At 42.1% G+C, this 27,186-nt stretch overlaps 2 protein-coding genes across 4 annotated transcripts in view; one reads left to right on the forward strand and one right to left on the reverse strand.

Moving 5' to 3' along the window:
• The first annotated feature begins 902 nt into the window (after positions 1-902).
• Positions 903-17,876, forward strand: FZD5 (frizzled class receptor 5). Its single transcript, XM_015889010.3, has one exon. The coding sequence runs from the start codon at positions 1,743-1,745 to the stop codon at positions 3,462-3,464; it is 1,722 nt and encodes a 573-aa protein (XP_015744496.1). The 5' UTR covers positions 903-1,742; the 3' UTR covers positions 3,465-17,876.
• Positions 16,491-27,186, reverse strand: part of CCNYL1 (cyclin Y like 1) — a 37,381-nt gene continuing 26,685 nt past the window's right edge. Inside the window, exons 9-12 of one of the 3 annotated variants that reach the window (XM_088135605.1) lie at positions 24,617-24,783; positions 19,596-19,758; positions 18,979-19,118; positions 16,491-18,061 (exon numbers count right to left, since the gene is read on the reverse strand). In XM_088135605.1, the coding sequence (XP_087991731.1) occupies positions 19,008-19,118; positions 19,596-19,758; positions 24,617-24,783 (441 nt within the window). In that variant the 3' untranslated portion in view covers positions 16,491-18,061; positions 18,979-19,007. The remainder of the gene's footprint in view (positions 18,062-18,978; positions 19,119-19,595; positions 19,759-24,616; positions 24,784-27,186) is intronic. The other 2 variants (XM_088135604.1, XM_088135606.1) reach the window with 2 other exon arrangements.

Genomic DNA, 27,186 nt, shown 5'->3' on the forward strand with positions numbered 1-27,186 from the left:
TTCTGAAATTACAGACATACTTCTTTAAAAAAAGGAGGGAGGGGAGATAAAAAGTATGGATGCTTCTTCAGTTTCTCTTAATTCCATGACCAGTAAATGCAGAGCAGACAGGACTTGTTCATACATCACATCATTAACTGGGGGCATCTGAGATTGTACAGTGGTTTACGTGAATCTGCAGGGGGGATAAGGTAAAGCCACACAGGACAGAATGGGCCTCCGGACAGCCAGGGAACCTCCAGGCTCACAGAGAGGGAAGATGCTTGCAGGCTGCCCAGGACTGCTTTCAGGAAGGAAGATGGGCAGCCACCCACATGGATGTCTTGGGAACGCTGGGCTGGCCATCTGGAGCAATGGGGTGCCCTGCTAGCAGGACCTGTGGTGTGGTTGGATTGGGCTTTCATTGGGGCCTCTGCATTCACCCATTACTCTTGTAAGATCAGAATAAACTATAATGCTGCAATCGCAGTTTTGCCCCATTAGCCTAAGTGGCAGACCAGCGTTTGGAAAACGTAGCCGAACAACACACGATTCGGCACCCAGTGGTGGCTGGAAAGCCCATTCCCTTCTTGACCCTTCCGCCGCTGACAGATTGTCTCTGCAGGCAGAGGCTTCATTAGGGCGATAAGCAGCCTGAGCGGACCTGCCTCCAGTAAACATGCTTAATCGCAGCCACAGCCTCTCACACCTCCGGGGGCTACGAATTCCAAAAGTTAATTTCGCCCCGCTGGCCGAGGAAACCTTCGGCCGCGCTGTCCCGCCCGGGGCTGCCTAGGCTGCCGCTTCCTCCCTCGGGGAAGGCGAGGGGGCGGCCCCCGGGCTGATCTCCAGCCCGGGTGGGCGGATCCGGGGGGCGGTCTCGCGGGCCGGGCATTAGAGCGCAGGTGGCTCTGGCTGGGAGCTCCAGTCGCCTGCGGTGGCGCTTGGCGGACTTCGTGGATCGAGGCGAGCGGGGGGCGCTGACTGCGCGTGGTGTGTCGCCTTCCCCGCCAGTGGGGGGCCCCGAAACAAATCTCGGGGTCTTGCGCGATCAAGGAGCCCGGGCCCGGGAGGCGGCAGGAACCCGTCGGGTGTTTAACTCAGGGGGCGACTGAAACATGGGGGGTCCGCTCCGTCTCCGTGCGGCCGCTCCTGCGGCGTGGCCGGCCGGCCGGTTCCATGGCGCGCCAACCGGTGCAGGGCCCCGCTGACCAACTTTCCTCTTGGGAACGGGAAAGGACCGGGAGCAGGAGGACGCGCGCCAGCTGCCCTTCCAGCCGTCGCCCGGGGCCGACCCGAGCCTGCTCAGCTCCGTGCGGGATCTTCCCCGAAAGGACTTTTGTACCCTGCCGAGGGCGAAGTTAAGCCGAAACTTTTCCCGGTGCGGTGGCGGATCCAGCCCTGCTCTCTGCGCTGAACTTCTACGCGGAGAGCGAAGGAGCGAGGGGCCTCCGCGCTGGCTTGTTATGGAGTTCGCCTTTTTTCTGTTTTGTCGGGTCTTGTCCCCCGCGCGCACCTGCCTTGCTGGAACAGCGAATCCTCCGCAGAGTTGGCAGCAACCGCTCTCGCCATGGAAAGACTTGGGGTCCTCGGGAGGGGAAAGAAGGCTGGTCGGGGGGGCCTTGGACGTTCTCCAGGACCGCGCCACCTGTGAGTCCAGCTCTTCTTGCCTTGGAATCAGCCGGCGGGGTTAAAGGGAAGGCAGGAGCCGCTCGCTCGGGAGGAACCGCTCGCTCTGCTTTGCGCGGCCCGTGCGCCCTGCCATGGCCGGGTTTTGCCCTGGTCCGAGAGACACCTTGCTGAGCCTCCTGCTGTTCTTGCTGAAGGCTCCCGTTCCTGCTCCCGCTGCGTCCAAAGCCATCGTCTGCCAGGAGATCACCGTGCCCATGTGCAAGGGCATTGGCTACAACCTGACCTACATGCCGAACCAGTTCAACCACGACACGCAAGATGAAGCTGGCCTGGAAGTGCACCAGTTCTGGCCCCTGGTGGAGATTCAGTGCTCCCTGGATCTGAAATTTTTCCTGTGCAGCATGTACACTCCCATCTGCTTGCTGGACTATGCCAAGCCTCTGCCTCCCTGCCGGTCAGTGTGTGAGAGGGCCAAAGCTGGGTGCTCTCCTTTGATGAGGCAGTACGGCTTTGCCTGGCCAGAGAGGATGAACTGTGATAAGCTGCCGGTTCCGGGAGACACAGAGATGCTGTGCATGGATCACAACCAGACGGAAGCCACAACCTTGCCCCCGCTGTTTACCAAACCTACCCGCTCCTCCAAAGGGATCCACAGAAACCTCACCCCCCTAACCAGTGGTGACTGCAAGAGAGTATGTGCCTGCAAAGAGCCCTTAGTCTTCATCTCCCAAGAAACCCACCCGCTCTACAACAAGATTGAGACTGGCCACGTGCGCAATTGTGCCATTCCTTGCTTCCAGCCCTATTTTACCCAAGATGAGAAAACTTTTGCCACCTTCTGGATCGGCTTGTGGTCGGTCCTTTGTTTCATCTCCACCTTCACCACAGTGGCCACCTTTCTGATTGACATGGAAAGGTTCAGGTATCCTGAGCGCCCCATCATCTTTTTATCAGCCTGCTATCTCTTTGTATCCATTGGCTATATCATCCGGCTGATTGTGGGTCACGCTAGCGTGGCCTGCAATAAAGATTACAACCACATACACTATGAAACCACGGGGCCTGCACTCTGCACAGTGGTCTTCCTCCTGATCTATTTCTTCGGCATGGCAAGCTCCATCTGGTGGGTGATCTTGTCTCTTACCTGGTTTCTGGCGGCTGGGATGAAGTGGGGGAATGAAGCCATTGCCAGCTACTCCCAGTATTTTCACATGGCAGCTTGGCTTATCCCAAGTGTGAAGTCCATTGCTGTCTTGGCCCTGAGCTCAGTTGATGGGGACCCTGTAGCTGGCATCTGTTATGTGGGTAACCAGAATGTGGACAAGCTGCGGGGTTTTGTCCTAGCTCCGCTGGTGGTGTACCTTTTCACTGGGACCATGTTTCTGCTGGCCGGTTTCGTATCCCTCTTCCGAATTCGGAATGTGATTAAACAAGGGGGCACAAAGACTGACAAGCTGGAGAAGCTGATGATTCGCATCGGGATCTTCACTGTTCTTTACACTGTCCCGGCTACCATTGTGGTGGCTTGCTACATCTATGAGCAGCACTACCGGGAGAAATGGGAGATGGCTCAGAATTGCTCTTGCCCTGGAGACAAGTCCAGACTGAAGCCTGATTATGCTGTTTTCATGCTCAAGTACTTCATGTGCCTGGTGGTGGGCATCACCTCTGGGGTTTGGATTTGGTCAGGCAAGACTTTGGAGTCTTGGAAGCAGTTCACAGGTAGATGTTGCAGGGGAGGGAAGCCCGTGAGCGCCACCATGTACAGTGAAGCCAACATAGCGCTGACAGCAAGGACTGGGCTTCCCAGTTCTGCTTCATACCACAAACAAGTCCCCCTGTCCCATGTGTGAAAAAGCATCTTGTTTGGCCAGTTGGGGGGCAGGTAAGCACTATTCATCCCAGGGCCCAACTGGAACCTTTGCTCCTTGTGGAACTCCTGGGCTTGCCTCCGGTCTAAGAGAGGGGAGAGGAGGTGGGTCATGCACAGGCGAGCGAGAAGATCTTGCCTTTGGCCAAGGGTTGAGATTGCAGAGTTGGTAGAAAGCCCCTTGTGTAAGGTGTGTGTAGAGTCAAACTATGTGCGACAGGAATTGGGTAAATCTGTCTCCTGACAGGGCTTGGGTTTTGCTTTCTGATAATGAAAAAATTCCTTGGAGGCTGCAAGGGAGAGTGAAAGTACAGCAGCGGGGAGGATGAGGTTCTTAATTCTTTCTCTTCAAAGTGCTTTATTCAAAATTTAACTCCAGCTCTTTTTCGCCCTGTCCTTTTTGTCCACTGTGAGAAAAGCAGCTCGAGTTGAACCGATTACTAACAACAAGCAACCTGAAGTTCAAGCAGTTCCTGAGTTCCTTTTGGCAACTATCCTTTTGAGCAAGCAAACAGTGCAGGCGTGAACGTGTATGTTTACTCAGAAGCAAATCCTGTCGCCTTCATGGGACTTAATCCCAAGTCAGAGAAGATAGGTCTCCACATAATACCTAGTTTGACTCTCATAGGCATCTGCTAGTTACTTTGAGAAATGATCGCGCCGTCAGTCATTGTTCATCCATTATGTTCTAGTAATGTGGTCTTAATCTCTATTGAAGCTACAGATTCAGATTGAAAAAAACAAATGGAATCCGTTTGAAGGGGAAGACCTACTGTGAAATGTTCAGTTGTGACATTAAGACTCATCAGAGTCCAGTTTCAGGTTTTAGTTTTAGCTGGCATTAAATCTATCCTCATCCTTTTTTATCCAGATCTTTGCCAGATCAAATGTCAGACAGTCACTTAAAACATGGAGGTGAGTGTTTTTCCTGGGCTGCTGATTTCCAAATGATAATAGGAAAGGCAACCTAAGATTCCAAGCCCCATTACTTACAGATCCTGCACACGCCTTGCTCACAGCCCTTGTTGTTCTCTTTGCAAAGGGAAATATGTGTGGCTTTTAATGGTCACAGTCTGGCAATTACTACTGCAACCATATGCATGTTCTTAACTTAGCAAGTGTTTGAATGCAGTCCTGCTTTCTTTGGAGTAGACACAGGGCAATATATGCGGTGTAAAATCTTACAAATGAAAGCTTATTCACGCTTGACAGTGAGGGATGCAAGCAGCATCTGGCAGGAGATAAGCAGCTTGTTTGATGCTTTGCTGAGTGCAGTGGGAATTAGTTGCAAGTAAATTGGCAGCAGCACAGCCTTTAGACAGGAGAGGCATTTCCACTTCCTGTTTGCCACTGATTGGTACAAAGTTCTGTGCTGCTCAGTGTTAACGTTTGGCTGTCAGGCAGGGACAGAGAGAGCAGTTCGCTATCCCTTCCCCACTCCACCCTTAGAAAGCAGGACCACTAGTTCATCCTTGAAGACTGAAAGATCTGCAGGCAGGGGTCATTCTGATCTCACTTTCTAGAGATCATATCCCCAAGCAGTTTGTAACTCTTCTGAAGTTGCCATCTCTTAACTAATATGAAACAGTATTAGCTGCAGCAATAAACAGCTGGGAGAAAAGTCCCTCTTTCATTTCCAAATGTTAGCACTTTAAGTATACACGGAGTATACTGCATAGCCTTGGAGAGTAGATAGCAAGCGTTTCCTTTTTTAAATAGGCCATTATTTCTAAGGATGGTTTATACCTCATGCCTGTGGTTCGACATAACTCTTCACAAGTTTCACTCTTTCCCTGTCCATTGAGGCTGTATTTTTATGCAAGCTGACTACAGAAGTCTAATTGAATTCAGTGAGGCTTACTTCTGAGTAGACATACATACGGTGCTAGAAATGCTTGACATGGGCTGATTAACATTCCCAATTCTTGAGAAAAAGATTAGAAACACCCCAGATTTTCTTTCTAAAGTTGCCAATATTTCATTGGTGAAGTAGCCTTGCTTTTTTTAAAAAAAGCATTGATTATTAATAGTCACCCTGCACTTTAAAGCTTTCACCTGAACCTTCCTTCCAAGGAGCTCTGCTGTTTTCCAAGAGTTTTTGTCTCAGCAAGTCAACATAGTCTGCCACCCCAGGTCTCTATGGCCAGTGCACTTGGCTTGTGCGCTGAGGAGAGAAAGGGACCTGTGGCCTCTAGGGGAAGACTCACCACACAGTGTCTCCTTTGCTGTTGGGATAATGCGGGCTGGAGGCTGCCAGAATGAAAATCTAGCTTTCGTTTTCCAGGAAAGCCTCATATGCACTCTGGCCGTGGTTAACTAAAAACAAGTGTGCCACTTGAAAAGGTCACATCTGGTTCCTGGAGCAGAGGTTGATGGCACTGAGGGTCAAATGTTCAGCACATGTCTAAAGTAGAAGGAGCCTGAATGGAGGTTAGACCAGGAGGTTGCAGAAACCTGGCCACAGTTATTGGGGCCTGGATTGGAGTTAGCAATACTTTGCCCCATTCCTCCTGGTCTATGGAAAGTAGCAGCAGGAGCTGCTGGGACGGAATATTGATGGTCTTTGTTAAAGGTTCTACAGTTGGTCAGTTCTGTAAGTAAGATATGAACTAGTCCAGCTGGCTTCTCCAACTGCAAGCACTAACTCTTCCATTGAAGCAACTGCCCAGAAGAGGAGCCCTGCTTTTTCTCAATTGTGTGGCACTATACAGACCACTGAGGATGTTATGGCAAAGCTCTTTGTGATCTTGAGTCCATTTCATCAGATGCTGTCCCACAGATGCAGTTTAAGCTTGGGTGGACTATAGCCTTGCAGCTGAGTATCACTTTTCACTTACATGATGAACCGGACTCTAAGCCATAGAAGCTTATACAAGGTTCTTTTTTTGTTTTTTTCCTTTAAGATTGCCTAAGATTCATATGGCTCCTATTTCACTGAATAATTTAACAGATCTTTAATGCAACCCAAACAATTACTGATAAAACAGTTACAGGGTTTTTGAGGATTACTTGGGTTATAGAATGGTAATCTTAAAGACTAATGTAATTGGAGCCTAGATGCTGCTTCCTAAGCTAGAAATGGCCCCAGATTTCTCAGGCAAGGGGCTGACTCTGAAGGAGCTTTCCATAGGCAGGGTTAGCGACTTTAAGTGCTTGCAGGATTGATATCTCTTATTATGCTCCTGGGAAGATCCCAACTTGGATTAAATTGCAGCAATTCTGTCAGCTACGTTGAACTCTAGCAACTTGCCTTCAGCCACCTTGTTGAGTGTCATACCTGAAGAAGGAATTCTTAATCTAGTGCTGCTTTCGCTGATTTCATAGCACATATGCCTTCCTCACTTCATGCAATGCTGTTTTCACTTCTCTGTTTAACAAATTAAGCCTGGGTTATGAGGGATAAGTCAAAGATCCTGCCTTGAAGGCAGATAAATAATTTTTTTTTGGCTTCTTCCAGCCCATAGTTCTGACATTGTGGTGCCTACTCACCAGTGCACAACAGAAAAAGATGTAGAACGCACAGGGCCTGAATGTTTAGTATTGAATGGAGAACCGTTCTAGGCCATACTGCACTGAAAATGCATAGAGGTGACATTTGACTTCAGCTCTTATGATACAAGTCCTGGCTGCCTGGTCCTGGCATATTTGATAGACTGCCCCATTCAGTTTAAAAACAGGACTATGTTGAACCCATCACCTCTGTGTTTTCTGAATTTTTATCTGTATTCAATAGGTTGAATTTTCAAGAAAGATTCTGTAGAGCAGTGTCACTAATTAAATAACTGGGAGAGTTTCATCTTTAGGCTTTCTGATTTTCTTCACTAAGAAAGAATCAGTTTTGAATAGCACAGCTTTGTTCACCTTGACAGATAGTCCTAAAACTTGATAGTACTAAATATTTACATCATATATAGAGTTGCATCAGGCAGTTCTAGATTAAAAACACACTAAACTTTATTGGTTACTTTTTGTCATGACTAGATTGGAAATGCTTTAATCAACTCTACTCCATTATTCAGATTCATTTCCTACTTAATGGAAATGTATAGCAGAGAAGATGCTTTCTTAGAACATATACTTTGAATTCACTGTCCTTTCTTAGGTAGGAAAGGCTCCAGCTTAACAATTCTTGAGTGGTATATTAATTTCATACTTAAAGAAAATCAGAATCCACTCTCATAGCCAAAATTATGACTGGAATAATATTTACTTGATTTAAAATAACAAAATTCATTTGTTTTACCCACTAGTTGTTTGGTGTGTCAGACATTTGAGAAATCTGGAATTTCATCTGGAATGACTTGTTGATAGTTGTTCTATGCCCTGTGTGGACACATGGGACACTCAAGCTAGAGCACTTGACTTCACTCCCAACTGTCTGCAAAGATCTACATCATTGCTGGCCAATATCCACTTTTGTTCCTTAGCAGCATCTTGGGGCTGCCCAACCAGGTGGACAAAGAATAGTTTTTTGAGTGTTGCAAGTAAGTTAAATCTGGCTGTTTTATATATAATAAAAAGGGCTTGGAGAAAATTCTTAGCATCCTCATCTCACTTATCACAACTTTTTTCCCCAATCTGCTATGTCTTGAACAAAAGGAGGCAGGAAAGATACCATCCATTCAAGTATAAAATTGCTCATCTTGCAGCACTTACTTGAATTAGATCAGATGTGTCCAAGCTGTAAAATTCCCAGTAGGGCAACTGCTCTATTACATGTCTTGCCAAATATTTGAAAGTCCCCTCTTAGCCTGCCAGGTGAACAGCAGAAACATTTTTTCTCAGGGCCATGCTAGGCTGCTGTGCATCAAGGGTCCCTCACCATCCAACCGCACCAGTTGCAGACACCCCATACAGTGCTTGCCAGTGTCCTCACACCACCTGATTTTAAGTACCTAGTTTTAATGGAAACCTGCACAAAGAAAATGGTGTCTGCTGATGTACTGTATTGCCATCTACCATCTACCCTGAAGAAAAGCTAGGGGGCTGGAGCAGCCTCACAAATTTGCTTTCTGTCTGTTGGGTGCTTGTTGATGGGCCCCCATAAATGTATAGCAGCAAGTTTGTGACCACATGAGCCTCCTTCCATGGCAGACATTTTTGGAGAATATCTAAGATTCTCCCAAGATTGCAAATAGGCTTTTTGGCCCCAAAAGCTAGGGTACTAGACAATAGAGTGATTTTTGTGAGTTCTAATTCCAGGTATAAATGTTTGCCTGAAAATAACCAGTCATACATGTTTAATAATAGACACCATATATATACAGTTAGAGCATTCTTGAACTTTTTTCCAGTGGTAAAATAAGGCCACTCATAAAAGATGACATGATCCATGGTGATAACCCTGGACAACCTCATGCTGACAGGGAAAGACTGCAGCAAAACTGTAATAGTATTCAACTCAACTTAAAGTTCTGTTGCACACCTTCTCCACCAAGGCTGTGAAGTTGGGAGCTGAGCACACATCTATCTATAGAATTTCATGGCTGAAGAGGGCTTTGATGAATCAAAGTTACATGCTTGGTGTTTTAAGAACATTACTGCTCCTTGTAAGAAAACTGAAAAGGCATGACTTGAAAAAAGATAGAAAATTAACAAACAGTATGCAAAATTTTATTCCAATGCAGAAAACTATCAAGTACGTTATTAGCTTGGACAGTTAAGGGTTCTTCTAACCAAGATTTTACAGGGTTTCTTTAATTAAGGCATTGTGTACTCTAATATATTATAAGACCAAATTGCACCATGTAGTATAATATGTAAATAGCTGTATAGTTGTCTTCAAAGATATAAGTTTGTATATTCTGAATCTCTAGCGTGAATGTCAGATACGGGTTGGAAGAAGATTGTCCATTTTTGTTAAACAATTTCAAAGCTGTAGATAACAGGATGAAAGTTTAGGGCATTAAATCACTGTGCTTAAAGTTGGTTTCATGCTTAGGTCATACTGCTCTCTCAACTGTGCCTTGTAAAAATGAAGTTTTTACATACTACTTGCAGTATGATTAACATTGCCATGCCAAAAGGTTAAACAGAGATATAAAAATTATGTAAAAAGCTTAAAAAAAAAGAAATAAATGGACTTCAGTCTGCCACCTTAATAAATGTTTAAATGTAATGATTGACATATTTAGGAGATTATTGTTTAATATGGGACCATGAACTGGCTTGAGTTTTTGAAACATGGCTTAGGTGACTTAATGCTGCACACAACAGACAGTGTTGTTTTAAAAAATGTGGATTGTGTCCTCTAGAATTCTGTATCAAAGCCCAGAACTGTGGCAAAGGAGAAGCACAAGCTATCTAAGACCATTAAAGAAGTGACCCAATACAATATGCATTGGGCTCAGTGGTTTAAGAACACTATCTTAAGTATAGGTGCACATGTTATAGTTTGAAAATATAAAAAACAGACAAAATATTTAGAGACTTTACTAAATAGAGCAGGTACCCCTCCTTCAAAGTCAAGCATAATTGTGTTTTCATGGTTTGTGATTATGATGAATAAAAACGTTACGTCACAGGAATGCAACTCTCAAAATACATTCAGGCCACAATTAACAAGTGAGGAAAGTTGTGTAGGAGAAGGCCAAGATGGGCTTTTCCCTAATTGTGGCTAGGCTTTGAGCATTTGAACTTTAGATTCTAAAATTACAAGAAGCATTCATCCCTTTCTCCAAGCTCAGAAGATAACATCAGGGTAGGACTACGAAGCTACCATTAGTATTAAATTACAAACAAAAAAGAGATCCCCTTCAAATTGCTATTTAGAATCAATGCAGTTCCCCCCCCTTCAATTTAAATAAAAGTTCATTGTATCAAAATGCTAGCACGTGTTTGATTCCCCAAAACAATATAATCATGTAAAAGCAAGAAAGCTAGTATTTGGCCCAACTTGATGTTTTCCAGAGCTTAGTGTTTCCATTTCATGGAACGAACAAACAAAAAACAGTCTGCATCTTTTCACATCTAAAACTTCTGTCCAAATTCTGAAATTCCTTTTTACCCCGTTTGGGAAAGAAAAATTACACTAGGTGAAGCTTTGCCCTTTAACTCCTGAAAGTGCAGGAACTAGGTGATAAATAGGCTTGCTAGTCATGAGGTAGCTTTCTCATTTCCATGTTCCAACCTAGACAATACATTTGTCACCTTCTCTCTCCTCAAAATACTGCCTTAAAGACATGTTTGTAACCTAACAAGTCAATGAGAGTGCTGACTTGTGTTGGTGGTTGGGAAGATTTCATACAGATAAGGAACCCACGCTAGAGGGAAAATCCAATGGCTTACAGAAAGGCTCACAGATTTTTCTGGCCTGTAGGCTGCACTTGTGCAAACTCCAGAAAGTTGTCGGAATATTAGCTTTAAATAATATTCAAATAGTATTTGAATTAGATACATGTAATAATGATTGTTCTCCACTTTGTATGCAGTCATGGCCTTTTGTCATGATAAAAATTACTGTTTGGTGGCAATTTGGGGAAGGGACCTTAGGACTATGGATAAGTCCAGAATATCAAATTATGTCCCCTGGCTTCCAGCAGGACAAGTTCAAAATGATATATCTGGGTAAGTCTAGAAATGTCCATTCATAACTTGACTGCCTATTTTCAAAACAGAGCCAAGGGTCTGATATGGTTTAGTGTAGATATGGAAAGCTATCTTTTCAGACTTCAGCTTTTACTATAAAACATAAGGGGAAGCTAAGATAGATTAACATCATCCACAAACCCAACTATCTCCCAGCTTACTGAAACATACAAATACTTTTTTCTGTCACTGAAAAAAGGCATCTCTGCTAGAAGATTGTGCCTAAAACGAAATGAAAATGCTCCTCCATGGAAGGAAATCCTTCATTGGGTCATACACGTTTTAGAACAGCTCAGGAAGAGCTCCCAAATACAAGGAAGGAAGAAAAGGGTATGTTCACCTTTGATAATGCTCAGATTAATGAACACAATAGAGCTGTGTGAGAGACACAGCATAATTTAGAGATGTTGATGTCTTGCCGCTAACTAGCTAGCTCGGAGACGAATGCAGCATTCTCTCTTGCCCTCATCAATGGCAGTAGTGAGAAAACAAGGGAGTACTGTAAATGGAAAACATCATCATCTGGATCCCCAGTAAAACTTCACGAGTAAAGCAGGCCAAGTTCACAGCAACAGCTTTGCTGAGAAACATCTGGCATAGCACCTGCCTCTGGAATAATATTCCCCAAAGAGCCATATGATGACATTCAGAAGTCATTTAAAACTTGGCTATTCTACCAGGCCCGGTGGGATTTTCTTGTCTGTTATGTGTGGTTACCTTCTGGATGCATATGTTCTGTGTTATTTTACTGTTTCTTGCTTTTAAAAGTGAAAGCTGCTAAGAATCATGTGGAGTTAGGCAGCCTCTAATTTGTTTGTATATGTGTGTGGGTATGTATTTATTTATTCTAGCTAAGTAAGCATAGAAAGGAGAGCCAATTTGGAGTAGTGGTTAAGGCACCAGTCTAGAGACTGGGAGTTCTAGTCCCGACTTAGACACAAAGCCAGCTGGGAGACCTTGGGCCAGTCACTCACTCTCAGCCCTGGGAAGGAGGCAAGGGCAAACCACTTCTGAAAAAACTTGCCAAGAAAACTGCAGGGACTAGTCCAATTGCCAGGAGTCAAGACTGCCTTGATAATAAAAATAAATAAATAATACAATACAATAAAAATAAAATATTTAATATTATTAAATATTAAATAAAAAGCAATAAAAGAACAAAAAGCTTTACTTTTTTCCCTAGGGGGAAAAAAATGGTGGATGTACTCTGATAAAGGAGAAAGAGCAGGAGAAAGGATTAAACTCACTGCTAGAAACCAAATTCATAGCTCTAAGTATTTTAGTCTCTTGCTATGTTAAGGTGCCCTGAAGTTGAGCTTGACATATGGTGACTCCATGCACGGTTCTCTTGACAGCATTACAGAAATTATTTGCCATTGCTGCTTTCTACTGTTTTTTAAAGTTTTTCCAGACACACCTAGAGCCCCAGAATTCCCAGCTGATCCGTCATCCAAGTACTAACCAGGGCTGATGCAGTGTAACTTCTTAGATCAACCAAGGGTGGTTAAAGGTCCTGCCAACTGCCCTTACTGAGAGGAGGACATGATTCAGGTGGTGGCAAGTCGGAATAGATGTGATGTTGCAGAATGTGAAAGAAAGCTCACTTCTAGTCTTTTGCTCCTGATCTCTGAAGGTATTATTTTATGGGTATGCTGTTTTCTCCTTCCCAAAGATGGGTTAAAGGAACTATTGTATGTACGTTAATTTTGTTTTGTTTTTTAAATATGCTATCCCAAACTTTTAAACTGAAATCAATTTTTAATGAACTCTCAGCCAGTTAAACAGTATAATTTTTTTGATTTGCTAGCATTCTGGTTAACTTGCTGGTTTCTTTCTTTAACACAACTAAAAATAGAGCCTTTAGAACCAATGCCATAGGGAGGCGTTGACTTGAAGAACAGGAGCAAAGTGCCCAATGATCATGTACGTGGCAGAACTTTGATGTGAAACAGTACCAATGATAGGACATGTAGTTCACAACTTAACAGCTAACTCTTCCTTGAATCCCATGATGCCACCCTGAGCATCTTACTAGCTAAAAACTTTTCATGGGCATCATTACTGTCTCTTCCTTTGATCAGTTTCCCCAAACTGTCAATTCCTTATTAGTCAAATTGCTAAAACACCAGATAGCAATCATTTGAAGCTTCTCCTATTACTATAGCTCAGTGGTACACACTTCATATGTAGGAGGTTTAAATTTCAACTGCTGGCAAAGTAGGGTTGGATACAGTTGATATCCTGGAAATCCACCACTGTTACGTAGAAGACAATGCTAAGCTAGATGGTCTTATGGTTTGATTCAATATTCTTAAGGCAGTTTCTTACTGGAGGCGGGGAGGGGTATGAAACAGAAAAAAAGTTGTGTTCTAAACTCCAAATAAACTCTCAGAATATTTCAATGTTGTGTTGTACCAGAACAAATCTGAAAACATTTCATATATTTTGCCATCAAGAACAGTGGTAACTCAAAATAAGCCATTTGCTCCCATGTTTTTTGTCCCAGAGCTACAAAAACAGATGAATCCTGGACGCTATCTAAAAAATTGGCCAAGGGATTATTTTTCTAATTGTCCTGTAGCAATAGTTCAGTAAACTTTTGCAGTCCATGTCTTCATAAATAGCCACAGACTAAGTCCAAAAAATGCAATAAGCAGTGGATTCAACACAAGCCACAAGCAATATATCATTGACACAAATATAATTTTCCGGCTACTGGCTTGAGGTTCCTTACTAGTGTTACTCTTGACCAATGCAAACATTTTGTATTTGGCATAGCCTACAAAGTTCAATCAAAGCAACAGCTTTTGCATTTGACAGTTCAAAAGCTCAACAACATAGCAACAGGAACTGATGAGGTACTTGCACATTTGTATTTAGCAACTGACCTGAAAAAGAAAGTACAGTATACAAAATATAGTCATGTAACATTACATTACAGCCTGTAACTTCCTTATGAAAAATAATTTACCTACTAGAAAGTCTTTTTCTTCTGTCCAAAATTCATTTCAAACTTTGAATGTGTGCTTTACGAACTTCCTCTCCCCCCATCTTAACTAACTCTAGAGGATGATAGTAAGGATGGGTCTTGTATCTTCTCTATTATTAGCAAATGCACTATCCAAGTCTTCACAGTAGGGTGAAGGAATTTAAAATAAGTCAATTGTTGGACAGCAGATTATTTGAAGCAATAGGGTATTAAATGCCCTGCAGGTAATCCTCATTTAATGTCCACTCGTTCAGCGACTGTTTGAAGTTACAACAGTGCTGAGCAAGGGGGACATGCGACGGGGCCTCGTAGTTGCAGCTGTTGCAGCATCCCGCAGTCACGCGATCATTTGGGTGCCTGGCAACCAGCTCACAATTACGATTGCAGTGTTCCGCGGTCACGTGATCGCCATTTGTGACTTTCGCTGCCAGCTTCCCATAAGCAAAGTCAATGGGGAAGTCAGTAGGAGGTCGCAAATGGTGATCACACAATTACAGGATGCTGAGGCCAGGCGGGATTCGCCTAACAATGGCAATTGGGACTGCTGGAACTGCCATCGTAAGTCAGCAGAGTGACATAACATTGCATCCTATGATCACGTTGCTTAGTGACAGAGTTCTCAGTCCCAATTACTATCAGTGAGGACTGATGGTATTTTTGTTTGGGTCTCAGGATGAAACTCCAAAAGGTGAGGCATTTTGTTTCAATCTCAGAACAAAATTTCAGTACACGGGGTATTTTGTTCTGCACAATCCCAGGAAAATGTGTATTTGAGACGGGACTACAGAGCTCGATGACCTTGTTGCATTCAGTAGGTGCCTCCTTAATGGAAGTGTTCATGCTTAGATGCAGTTTTGAAATTCAGGCTCATTGCTTTTGGCACTGAGCATCCATCTCTCTGGTAGCCACATTGGTGCAGATCTTGTGCCTTTACTATCATTTTTTAAAATCTGTATTTGAGTTGTTTGGAATTGGGTGGCATCAAATCAAATCAAGTGAAATCAAACAATAAATAACCCCATCAACTAATTTTAATTTTGTGCTATAATTTATATTTTAATTTTTTCTGATCTATGATCGTAATAAGAGATTTTAATTTTTTGAATTGCCACATCCCTTTACTTTCTTGATAACAACTTGTTTATTCTGCAACAGGCTTGGCATATATTCTGTTGCTCAAGCCTATGTTTACTTCTGCCTGCCAAATTCATTTTAAGAGGTTTCAGCATAGAATTGCCTTGGAGACAAAATAAACTCACTCATATAAAAGCAATTTAGCAATACTCAAGTGAGCTGGCATCCTATTGAATCTTATTATCAAACCCCTAAGCACATTGAATGAATGCTTGACGTTGCGCTCCTTTTAAATATTATCTTCATACAGCAAAGTGGGCATATTTGAATGAGCTTGTTCTAAAATTTGTGTGTACATGACGGGTTCACTGCTAGCTGTCAAGAGCTCTCTTATGCATCAGAACGCCATTATCACATAATTGTAGAGACGCCAACTAAACTGGAATTCCACTATGAAAATATAACTGAAGTTATATATGGTTCCCTACTGCACTGTTTCTCCTGTTTTAAATATGTACTTCCATTTTCAACTATGAAATACTTCAGCCTCCCCATATTTTTCTGCTTCCTGAGTTTCCCAATAATTAAGGAGAGTGACGTCATTTAAAAATATTAAAATCTTGCCTTCAGAGTACAGCTGTGCCGCATTTGGATGTGAAAGGGGAAAGGTGGTTCAAATCTACCATGGGCTTGTTTACTATACCTGACAGCAGCTCCTTGAAGAAGCTGTTCCTTTTGCTGGGGTTGCCAGAAGTCGCACAATCCTAGGAAAATGTGTGTTGGAGTTGAGGTGTTATAGAAAGGCAGCAACAGAGTGGCTTTCCAATTTCGCATCCAAACACTGCATACCTCTGCTTCAGGGGAAAAGAAAGTGGAGTTGAGGAGCAGGAGCATCTTGGTAGCAGTACCAAGGAACAGGATGGTTCTGTTGACCCTGCAACGTGTTTAGAACCACATGAAGATTTTTTTTTGCAGAGGCTCCTCGGATCCTTCTGTTGTTTCTTTGTTTCAGACTAAGGCTGCTGTGTACTATCCTTTATTTTATAATCATTATATTATGCTTTTAAATCAACACAAACCACTCTGCAAGTCTGAACTGAAGACTGGAAGAGGGCCTATTTAAAAAATGAAATATACCGATGAAATCTAGCAGGTGCTTCAGCGTACCGTGTCCGAGGAGCACACCAAGGGATTGCCTGTCTGGTGCAGAGAGAGGAGCCTAGGATACACAGAAACAAGGGCAGCTGAGCTCTGCCCACGCAAGCGATGCCATTCAATGTTTTAGTGTAGAGAGAACCAGTGCCTTGAGGGGAAAAATGCAAAGCAGACAAAGAACACCTCGGCTTAATTAAAATAGAGTTTATTATTAGCTTCTCTTTTAATACAAACATGACAAAGGAAAGCCACCTGAAGATGTAGCATTTATTTCAAAATTGAATTATAATCAATACCTGATGCCACAGACTGGGGCTGATAGATTAAAATACTGTAATGAGACTAACAATTTGAGTGCTGCTGAACACTCAAGAAGCAAGCTGGGTTCATAATTAAATAGAACCAAAAGAGTCAAACAGTAAGAAGGGCTGCACCGTGGGGTGTTTTAAAGTACAAACCACTCAGATATTGTGACCTGGGAGTGTGAAGGCCTGTAATTTGGGAAGGCTAGTTATGTCTTCTGTTCTTAAGAACAAATTTATTTGTCTCAAATTTCTATTCTTGAAGAGCAAGTTTAATATTTAGGAAAAGCCAATACAAATTTACTTCAGAACAAGGATAATTAAATGCTAGGTTTTGAAGGAAAAATAATCTGTTTTATAAATTGAGAATAATTGATAAAAACTCATCAGGACCAGAGTTCGCCACTGTGAATTTAAAGCTAGTTGGAAGCATATAATAAAAGCAGAACTTGTTACATGTTTACTGTTTGTAGTGGAAGAATTTAGCTGAGCAGCCTTATTGTTCATTGCCAAGTCAACACATTTGTTGGCAATTTCAGGGCAAACTCTATCCAGCACTTCAAGAAAAGAAAGTATATTATGAATTTTGTCTCTTCCACGGCTTGACTAGGAGTACATAAGATGCACCAAAATGGACAAAAAATAGACCTTGAACAACCTGTTTACTTATTAGCGAGTGCAGAACACCATTCCTTTGCTCTTCTGCCTAACATTTCCCTCTCCCATGATATGATCTTGTTTACACTTAGCATATAGCTTGCTGCTCAGCAACTCGTCCTAAATTGACCACCAGTGCACCAATTAACAGAAGTCTGAAGTGTGCATGTTGAAGGAGGGCAAGGGAGAGAAACCTTCGCTTGCTAATGCTACAGCATCAGTTCCAGAGTGATGTTTCGCCGTATTAGCATGAAGGCTGTTGCACTGACTTGGAAAGGCAACTGCAGTTGGGTCCTGGATTACCGAAGAGGAAAGAACATTGTGACTATCGTATTAATGTTCAAAGTCTAAGTTTTAAAACTAGTCATTATTTAAAATGCAGAGAGTTCACAGCTATAGGCCTACATAGTAAGCAAACATCTGTGGATTGAGGAGATTAGTGAGGAGAAAAGGGGAAAAAGACTCATTAAAAGTTTCTGCACCTCTGGATTTTAAAGGGAGTGTGCCCTTTTGACAAGGCTCCATCTTTTCTTCCCCCACGGAATTAAACTCCTCCAGCTCTGAACTTCCTTGGCTTATTTGCTCACCCTGTCCTCCATCTGGAAGACACGATCGCTGCTGACTGGTGAACTTGGAGTGAAGGTGTTATTCCCACTGCTAAGAATGCTGGTGCCACAGTGTTGTAGCTTTCTGTGTTGATCAAGAGAGGATGGCGTTAGAACGGTGAATGCCAACCAAGTTATCAGCACTGAAGGACCGTCTCATAGCAGCTTTTGACAAGTCTTTGTATTTGTCCTCACACAGCCTGGAGATAGCCTACAAAACATTTGTGTTTTTAGGGTTATCAGAGCCAGAAGATTCTGAACTGGCATTAATGTAGTTGCATCACCTATGTCTTTACCAGTAAACGTAGTGGCCTTTTAAATTGGGGGGGAAAAAAGCTATGCTTGTATCCACTTTATTTTTTTCCTGCAAAGAAGAACCAAATAGCCAGGTTTTTGAAAATCTGAAGGGAAAGCAAACATATTTGAGCTGTACCCTCCTGCATGAAGAGTCAGGGAACGAAGGAAGAGCATCCCACTCTACATTAAATTCATGCTGCAATAAACATATTCCCAATTGGGCTTTGAAGTTTTAGAGCCCTCTCTGCAGTGAAAAGTTCCACTGGCACTTTAGAGACATATCCATTCAGTGCACTTCCAAACAAAGCTTGCTTTGAACCTCTTCCTAGACTCTCCACAAAACATTTGCCCGACTCATATAATGATTTTTAATAATCAATCCAGCCTCTGCTTGCCCAGACTATTTCTTATCCAAAGAGACAGTGGCTCACATACCAAGAGAGTCAGCTGTAAAGGAAGGAAGTGGGGGAGGGTTGATACTTGCATGGAACTCTGTCTCACAGTTCTTTTAAATATATTTTTACTCTGTTTTACTTTTACTCTTTCAGGAACACCTCCCTTGAAACAGCATGCATGACATGCTTTTTTTGTAAAATACAAAAGTTATCCTAACACAGAGAAAGTACACAAGACGACACATCAGCTCATCAGAATTTCTAAGGTACTTCCACACTGATTTAACCATTGACCTGGATACTTGAAGGGACTTTCTTATTCCACTCCATACCAACAAGACACTTTACAGGAACGGGCAGAGATACCCACAGTTCTCCTACCACAATAATCTGTAATGCAGCTGGGAAGAATTTTCCACCACACTTCATCCCTTACTTTTTTCCATGCTTTTTTCCCAGGTGAAATCAACAGTCATATATGACGCCAACACCATTAGGAATGGTAATGCAAAAGTACTTCCAGCAACTGCCCACAACTGGCTTATCTCGGAGATCCCATTTCAGCAATCTCTGAAGCTGATAAAAAAAAGTTATATACACTTACCTGGGAGCAAGTCTTATTAAATGTAATAGGACTAAGTTCTCAACAGACATGTGAAGTCTATATCATAAACGCATTAAAAACTCCCTAAAAACGCATAGATCCATCAGATGGTTATGGGCAATGAGATTTAAGTTGGATACATCACACGTCCTTTGAATTTTGAAGCTAATCAGGAGAATTACAGCCTCAAAAGTGGTAAATATAGAGAGCATCAGACTTGTTAGCTAATAGCATGTGTGAAAAATCTGAACTACTTAAATCTCTATTGCCTCGTTCCTAGCCTTTCCTGCACTGTGGGAACAAGGGGTGCATATCTATCCTCAGAATGGATTATGTATACATCAAGAATTTCCTTAACTAGGATGTTAAACAACATCAGAGTAATCGACAGCCACAAAAGCTGCTCTTACACAAGCCGACGGCCCCCCACAAAAGTCTCATACTATTACCTCTAATTTCTGTGCCCGCTCTTTACTAAGGGGCTCCAGCAGAAAGCACAGGTTGTTGTCATCCGCTAAGGAGCGAAGGTCAAAGTAGTATTTGGCATAAACACTGGCAGGAACATTGATATTGAACTGCAGCAGCTCCAAAAAGTGTCTTTCCATCTCATTCCTGGAGGGAAAGAAAAGGGGATGACAGGAAGATGACAAGATCAGGGCCTTCTGCTATTCAGCTGGAGGCAAAGCATAGCATTCACCCACCCTTTGGTAAAGAATGCTGGTGCATAGCCAAGGCATTTTTAACGGAACAGAATTAATGTATTAATATGGTTAGAGGCAGGGTGCAATTTGAATTCTGGTCTTTTCAGCTGACGAAAAAGGTTACATTCTGCCATAGACTCACTCTGCTGACATGGAAGCCCTTTTCTTTATAGAGTTCCATTAGCCCAGCTTTACACAATTCATACTCCATTTGGATTCTTACAGGACCCTGCGCTATAGTTATCAGATGAAAAGAATGATGCATGCTGTTGATTAGCTCTGAAGAACTTGCAGACATTTTCACCAGGTTCGTAACAGGAAGGGGGTATGTTGAAGTAGGAGAGGGCCAACAAAAGAAGTAGGCATGTCACCACGGCAACAAATGGATCTCTGAAGAGCTGCTGCTATTATCTTGGTGTAAAAAGCCTCTTGAAGCAACATGGATTCATCTCCAGCAATAAATAAATAAGCAAGCAAGCAAGCAGCTTTAGGTAGGCAAAGGAGTTCTCTGTCCTGAAACTCCTAAGAGGTTACCTTATCAACCCTGGATGGCAAGGGGAATTTTTTCAGGACTGTTTATTTTAGCAAAATCCATCCTATACATTCATCTCTGTAGGTCAGCACTTCTTAGAATGGACAGACTTAGAAAAAACAGATGAAATCTAAGATGTCAATTGACTGCCCAAATTCCATATAATATTTTAAAATGGACTAGTAGGTAATGCAGGTAGTCCTTGACTTATGACAGCAACTGGGACTGGAATTTCCGCTGCTAAGTGATAAGGTTGTAAAGCCCAACCACACTGCTTAGTGACGGCAGTCCCTGCTGCTGTCGTTAACCAAATCCCATGGTCATTAGATGAGGCAACTTCCTGCCAGCTTCCCACAACCAAAGTCAGTGGGAAAGCTGGCAGGAAGCTGCAAGTCTCAGGCCGGCAGGCAGGTAAGTGGCTGCTGCTGGCTGAGTGAGGGAGTGAGGTGGTGTGTGAGGTTTGGGGAGGATTTGCAAGAAGATGCTGAGAAGTGCAGCACAGTTTGGGTGTGCAAGGGTGGGTCGGAGAAAATGCACAAGGGTGTGGCACATGTTGGGGAGAGTGTACAGAAGCGCAGTGAGGGTCAGGGAAGGTGCGCAGGTGGGGGACGAGCACAGAGGGGTTGGGGAAGGGTGCATGGGTTGGGGACTTACCCCAGCAACTTGCAACCTTCCCTGCCAGCTTTCCCATTGACTTTCTGGGAAAGCCAGAAAGGAAGGTGCTGGGACAGCTGGAACTCCAAGGACTGGTTGCAACCACCAGTGCATTCAGCACTGTCCTAACTTCGAACAGTCGCTGAACAAATGGTTGTAGGTCAAGAACTACCTGTAACCATCTGAAACAGGTATTAAACTGTCAAACTCCAAGAAATTCTGTGTCAAAAAATCTGTTCTACTCTTGAATAAATACATGGTTACAATGATTTAGCATGCTGTATTTGAAAATTTATTCCTTTTTTTTCCTGTTTGTTCAGAAGCACCTGAATTCAATATCTTCAAAGCTAAAAATACACTAGCAAAATACAGTGTTCTACTCTAATACTCTATTTTGATTAGAGTAGAACATTAAATAAACATGTCCTATTAAACTCAGCTTAAAATAATTGGTTAACCAAAATTAACAGAATCAAAGATAGATTATGCAATGTGCCCAAATGCAAATATGTAATGTCAAAAATACAACTATGTCTTCAACAAGATGAAATCCTCTCCCAATGCCCTCCACAATTTACCATATACAATCAGTTATTTTTCAGTTATTTTTAGAAACATTCCATTTTACTGACAAACATTAAAAAAAAATTACTGTGTTTAAAGTAACTGCTGTTGGCACAAAGCCAAAAAGGGAACATTGGGTTTTCTTGCAATATTGGGCCATACAGAGTATAATGAAATCGGTGAAGGATCAGAGATGGTGGAGTGTAGAAGACTCAGTAGAAGTAGAGGTATAAGGAGCATGGACAATGGGAAAGGCAGAACTTGAAGCCCATATGATTTGTACTAGCAACATTTGCCATCTCGTTGTAGTCTTGCTGCCTGCTCGGCTGTCAATTGTGTAAATGTATTTGACTTTCAATTGGATTGAAAAATTTCCTCAATTTATTTTGAGCAAAGCAAAACCTTTGTCTATCATCTCATAAACAATGGAGCTTTAGTTCTAGACTTCACAGCCACAGAATTCACAACTGCGAAGTAAGAGTGTATATCAAAATATCCATTTCTTGAGGACACACAAGATGATGGAAAGGGAGTTTTTCTCCCATGTTTAAATATGAACATTTTCTAAGGACTGAAAATAAAGTGGAATCAATCATCTAGATGCTACTCACAGTGAGAATAGGAGCTTTGTGTGGCTTGCTGTTAGAAGAGGGACTGCAGTCCCATTAAACCTACTGCCAGAATTAATTTCCTGTTCATATGGTCATAAAGCTTATAGAAATGCAAATCAGATAATGTTTTGATGATCACCTCATCAGGACTTCATTTATCCCCTTTGTACAGGACTTGCTAATACACTTTAATTGTGAAAAAATACAATCCTTTTGTCAGATAACAACTCTATTAATAGGTTTAAAGCCCAGGAAAACAAGGAAGGCCCTTGTTTTATTACTATGATGTGCAATCCAAGAATGGCAGGCTCCCTTTTTACACCCACTGTAATCTACGGAATTAGCAATTAGCTAAATCTATTTTTCTCCACTCTTATTAAGATAATCCATTAAAGATCTATACATGTAAGGAATGTACATGTGCATCAAAGCGTTAATAAATAGTTTCCTCATTTTATATTTCTTGCTACAGAATCGGAAGTAATGTGCAAGGATAGTTCTGATGCATAATTTTGTTAGTCAAGTTATAACTTTCACCCCCAAATCTCCCTCCCCAACCCTTTCTTCAAAAACTCATTCCCCATCTCATCCACCAATATCTCTTCTTCATTTGCATACTATCATAATAAAACGTCATGTTCCTGCACGTATCTTCTTGAGAAGTGATGAAGCAGGCAGCCAGGCCATTCACACTATTGCAGCAATTTAGCTTGAAGAGAATCATTCTAGAAGCTTCCACTCACACCCTCAAATGAAATATCTCACTGGACAGGACAGTTCAGGAGGACTGCAGCTGGGGAAAGAAGTGTTAGTTTTCCCATCCCACACTGCCGTCTTAATACTAAACTAGATTTATCTAACCAAAGCTACAGAAATTCTACACTATCAAGTTAATGAGTAACAAACAGAATTCTTCACATGTCTGCAGCTATGCTTAAATAAGAGTTCTATTAAACTGAAATCCCAAAATGTTTTGATTTCTGTGATCCCTCAAAAGTGCTTATGAGTGGACCTAATAATAGGATTGGATCAAATTACTACTGCAAATTTGCAGTGCAGCGCAATGCAGTGCAAAACAGCCTTGTCTGTGCCATATGGACAAATACCACCAGCCACTACATGAATAACTGTAGGCTGACTAAAATCACTTGAGGCTGATTCAAATTTAAATGAACATTTGAGGTACCAACAAGCATTAGATTCACTGGTACTTTGTACAGAAGTTTTATGTAGTTTGCTCAGAATGAAGGGCTGGCCTACAATGTGGGGTGCTGGAGTGAGGTTAAGGTTGGACCAGAACAAGTGATTAAATGTAATTTGTGTGAAAGTAGAATCATGTTGTCAAAGAATGTATGGCAGGAGATAGATGGGCAGAGTCTTTTTTACTAGTGACCTACTCAAGATTTATGGCTGCTCCATGTGCTCAAAGGTCTTGGATCTTTTGTCTTTCAAGCTATACCTGGGGTGGTCGGCCGATAGCCTACTTGCAACTCCCCAACAAATGTCTGATTTCTGATAGCATTTTAAATATTTATTTAATTAATTTTATTACATTAAGGGAGGATATAGAAATGGGAGGCCTCCAGGAGGTAATTTGCTTCCATTTCCACCATTAAAACTACCATAATCTCTCCAAATCTGTCAGAAATTGCACTACTGAAATTCTGCCAATTTACTGCACATTTCAGGTACATAATTTGGGGCTGTTTTTCTCATTTTTTGGAGATGTTAAGATGTTAAAGCTTCTGGAAAGCAAGCCCCTTTCCATTTCCATTCTTAAACCCCTTCCCCAAAAAAGATTTTTTAAAAAGCCAAAAGAAAAGCCACATTCTTCCCAATGATACCGTCACTGCTTCCTGCAGCTGTGCTGAAAGGTCAGAAGGCAAGATTGTGATCCTGACCTCGCAAATGTTGCCTCTCTCTGCAGTAGATTTTACTTTAGAGAGATTCTTCATTTGGGACTTGCTATTATTAAGTTATCTATCTGCCCCTCCCTTCTTACCTTTGTTTAAAAAAACAAACCACCAATTATTTTTTGGTGTAATTAATCCACTACTATTTCCTTTTAACAATCAATATTTAAAAATTATTGTATTATATTACCTTTAAATCTTCTCGTTGTCAATTAGCAAAGACATTAAACATGAAGAAAACATGTTACAAAAGTGGTGATGAAGAGAGAACTGAAGCATTTGAGAAGCAGAGCAAATCATGCATTAATGGAATTTTGGGGATGTTCAAGAACTAAACTTTATCAAAGGTGTTGGACACATATCCACAATTTTAGAATGCATTATCTACATATTAGAAGGATATAATAGAATATTTTATATAAAGAAAATAAAATAAAAAAGACATAATCTGGAGAACACACAGGCAAGCAATTTCAACTAAACTTGCCGGCTTACATGTCTTCAACTGTAATATCCTTCAGGATTTGGCAGTAATCCACATTCCAAACAGCTTGATCATCCCACACTTTAGAAGCTAGCAGTATAGCACCTAGAACTATCCTCTTCCAGTTACTTGGACAGATGTCAATCTCTGCATAGGTCAAGAGTCTTTCTAAGTAAACCTGAAAATAAATAAGAACATTTGCACTTTTTCAATGATTCATACTTTCTAGCTTCTCACATTGCCATCTTGACCGGAAGTCTGTTGCAACTCAAGGATAGAAGAAGTGGTTCTCATACTTTCCGTGTAGATCACACAGACAAGAAAAATCTCAACAATGTATTTTTCAATATCATTTGTCTATGTTGGGTGGGCCACCATGGCCCCAACCTAATTTCAAATGTGCTCTGCAAGCAGTCAGTCCAGCTCTTTGGCAGATCTGATCTAGCCTTTTGCAGCAGCCTCTTGTGTTGGGAGAGAGAGGAGAAAGTGTCAGAGAGAGACAGAATGGATGTCAACGTGCTGCTCAGACTTCTCCCTGCCACTGCATAGTGTTATTCTTTAATGAATATTTCCAGTATTCCTCCTGAGGAAAAGTCACTCTCAACTAAAATTCTAATCCACATCCACCAGAAATTTGATTTTAAACTGATCAAACAGCAAGCACAACTTAATTCTATACAGAAAACTGAGTTTCAGTATTCTCTAAATAAACAAATGTTTGTTTTAAAGATGCCAGGACTAACTATTGAATACTTGAATACTTCACTAGTGCTACCACATGGACAACCTTGTCTGTGCTCAGAACTAAAGCAGGATATCCCAGGGTAGGTGGTCAGACTGGGAAACTGACAAGCAAACTGGAAGAAAGCAATGTTCAACCACTCCTGCACTGTGGCCAAGAAAACATATAGGGACACCCAGAGTTACCAGGAATCAAGCTTGACTGAAAGAAGATTTATATGTCTGAATATCGGTGCTTCCTGCCTGGATGCTGTCAGTTCACTGGTTCACTGTATATTCTGTACATTCAGGAGTTTAGACTCCACTGAGCTCAGATTTCCCATGCATATGGATGTTTGTTGTTCCACTGAAAGGGTAAGGTGATGAACAGAGGATGTGATCTCAGCCAGCCTTATAGGAAGTAACTCTCATGAGACTTTTCCTGTACACTTTTTTACACTGCTAAAAGTTCCTCCTATTTCCTAAAAGATCATTTTTATTTAATTCGTTTCTTCTTCCTTAAAATTAAATCTAAAGTTTAAAAGAGATTAGAACAAATACCAGCTTGGCAGGAACATGTTTCTTTCTGTTTTAGTTTAAGTATGTTTATGGGACAAAAACAGAAACACATACACCCCCCCCAACTGAAAAGCCTGCAACTTCCACAACAAGCTCTTTTACCACAGTAAGATGTATTAAGCAGTCTACCTTCCTATCACCCTTTGCCTGCTACTGAATTTTGCTGTTTTGGTGGTAAAACACTGCCAACTAGTGGCAGAAACACTTTTAAATACAGTGCATTCAGAAAGTATTCAGACCCCCTTCACTTTTTTCAATTTTATTATGTTGCAGCCTGATATTACAATCATTCAAATTCATTTTTTTCTCATTAATCTACACTTAGTACCCCATAATGACAAAGTGAAAACAGAATTTTAGAAATGTCTATAAATTTATTAAAAAGGAAAAACTGAAATATCACATTGGCATAAGTATTCAGACCCTTTACTCAGTACTTTGTTGAAGCACCTCTGGCAGCAATTACAGCCTCGAGTCTTTTTCAGTATGACGCGACAAGCTTTGCACACCTGGATTGGGGGATTTTCTGCCATTCTTCTTTGCAAATCCTCTCAAGCTCAATCAGGTTGGATGGGGACCGTCAGTGGACAGCCATTTTCAGGTCTCTCCAGAGATGTTCAATAGGGTTCAAGTCAGGGCTCTGGCTGGGCCACTCTAGGACATTCACAGAGTTGTCCCTAAGCCATTCCTGTGTTGTTTTGTCTGTGTGCTTAGGATTGTTATCATGTTGGAAGGTGAACCTTCGGCCCAGTCTGAGGTCCTGAGCGCTGTGGAACAGGTTTTCATTGAGGATATCTTTGTACTTTGCTCCATTCAGCTTTCCCTCAACCCTGACCAGTCTCCTAGTCCCTGCTGCTGAAAAACACCACCACAGCATGATGCTGCCACCACCACGCTTCAATGTTGGGATGGCATTGGGCAGGTGATGAGTGGTGCCTAGTTGCCTCCAGACATAACCTTTAGAATTGAGGCCAAACAGTTCAATTTTGGTTTCATGAGACCAGAGAATCTTGTTCCTCACAGTCTGAGAGTCCTTCAGGTGCTTTTTTGCAAACTCCAAGTGGGCTTTCATGTGCTTTGCACTAAGGAGAGGCTTCCGTCTAGCCACTCTGCCATAAAGCCCAGATCGGTGGAGGGCTGCGGTGATGGTTGTCCTTCTGGAACTTTGTCCCATCTCCACACAGGATCTCTGCAGCTCAGTCAGAATGACCATCGGATTCTTGGTCACCTCTCTTACTATGGCTCTTCTCCCCCAATTGCTCAGTTTGGGCGGGCGACCAGC

Source organism: Python bivittatus, unplaced genomic scaffold (assembly GCF_059951505.1).
Source record: "Python bivittatus isolate LINGU-HERP-01145 unplaced genomic scaffold, Pbiv_v1 ctg000200_np1212, whole genome shotgun sequence".
In the NCBI taxonomy this organism is placed as follows: Eukaryota; Metazoa; Chordata; class Lepidosauria; order Squamata; family Pythonidae; genus Python; species Python bivittatus.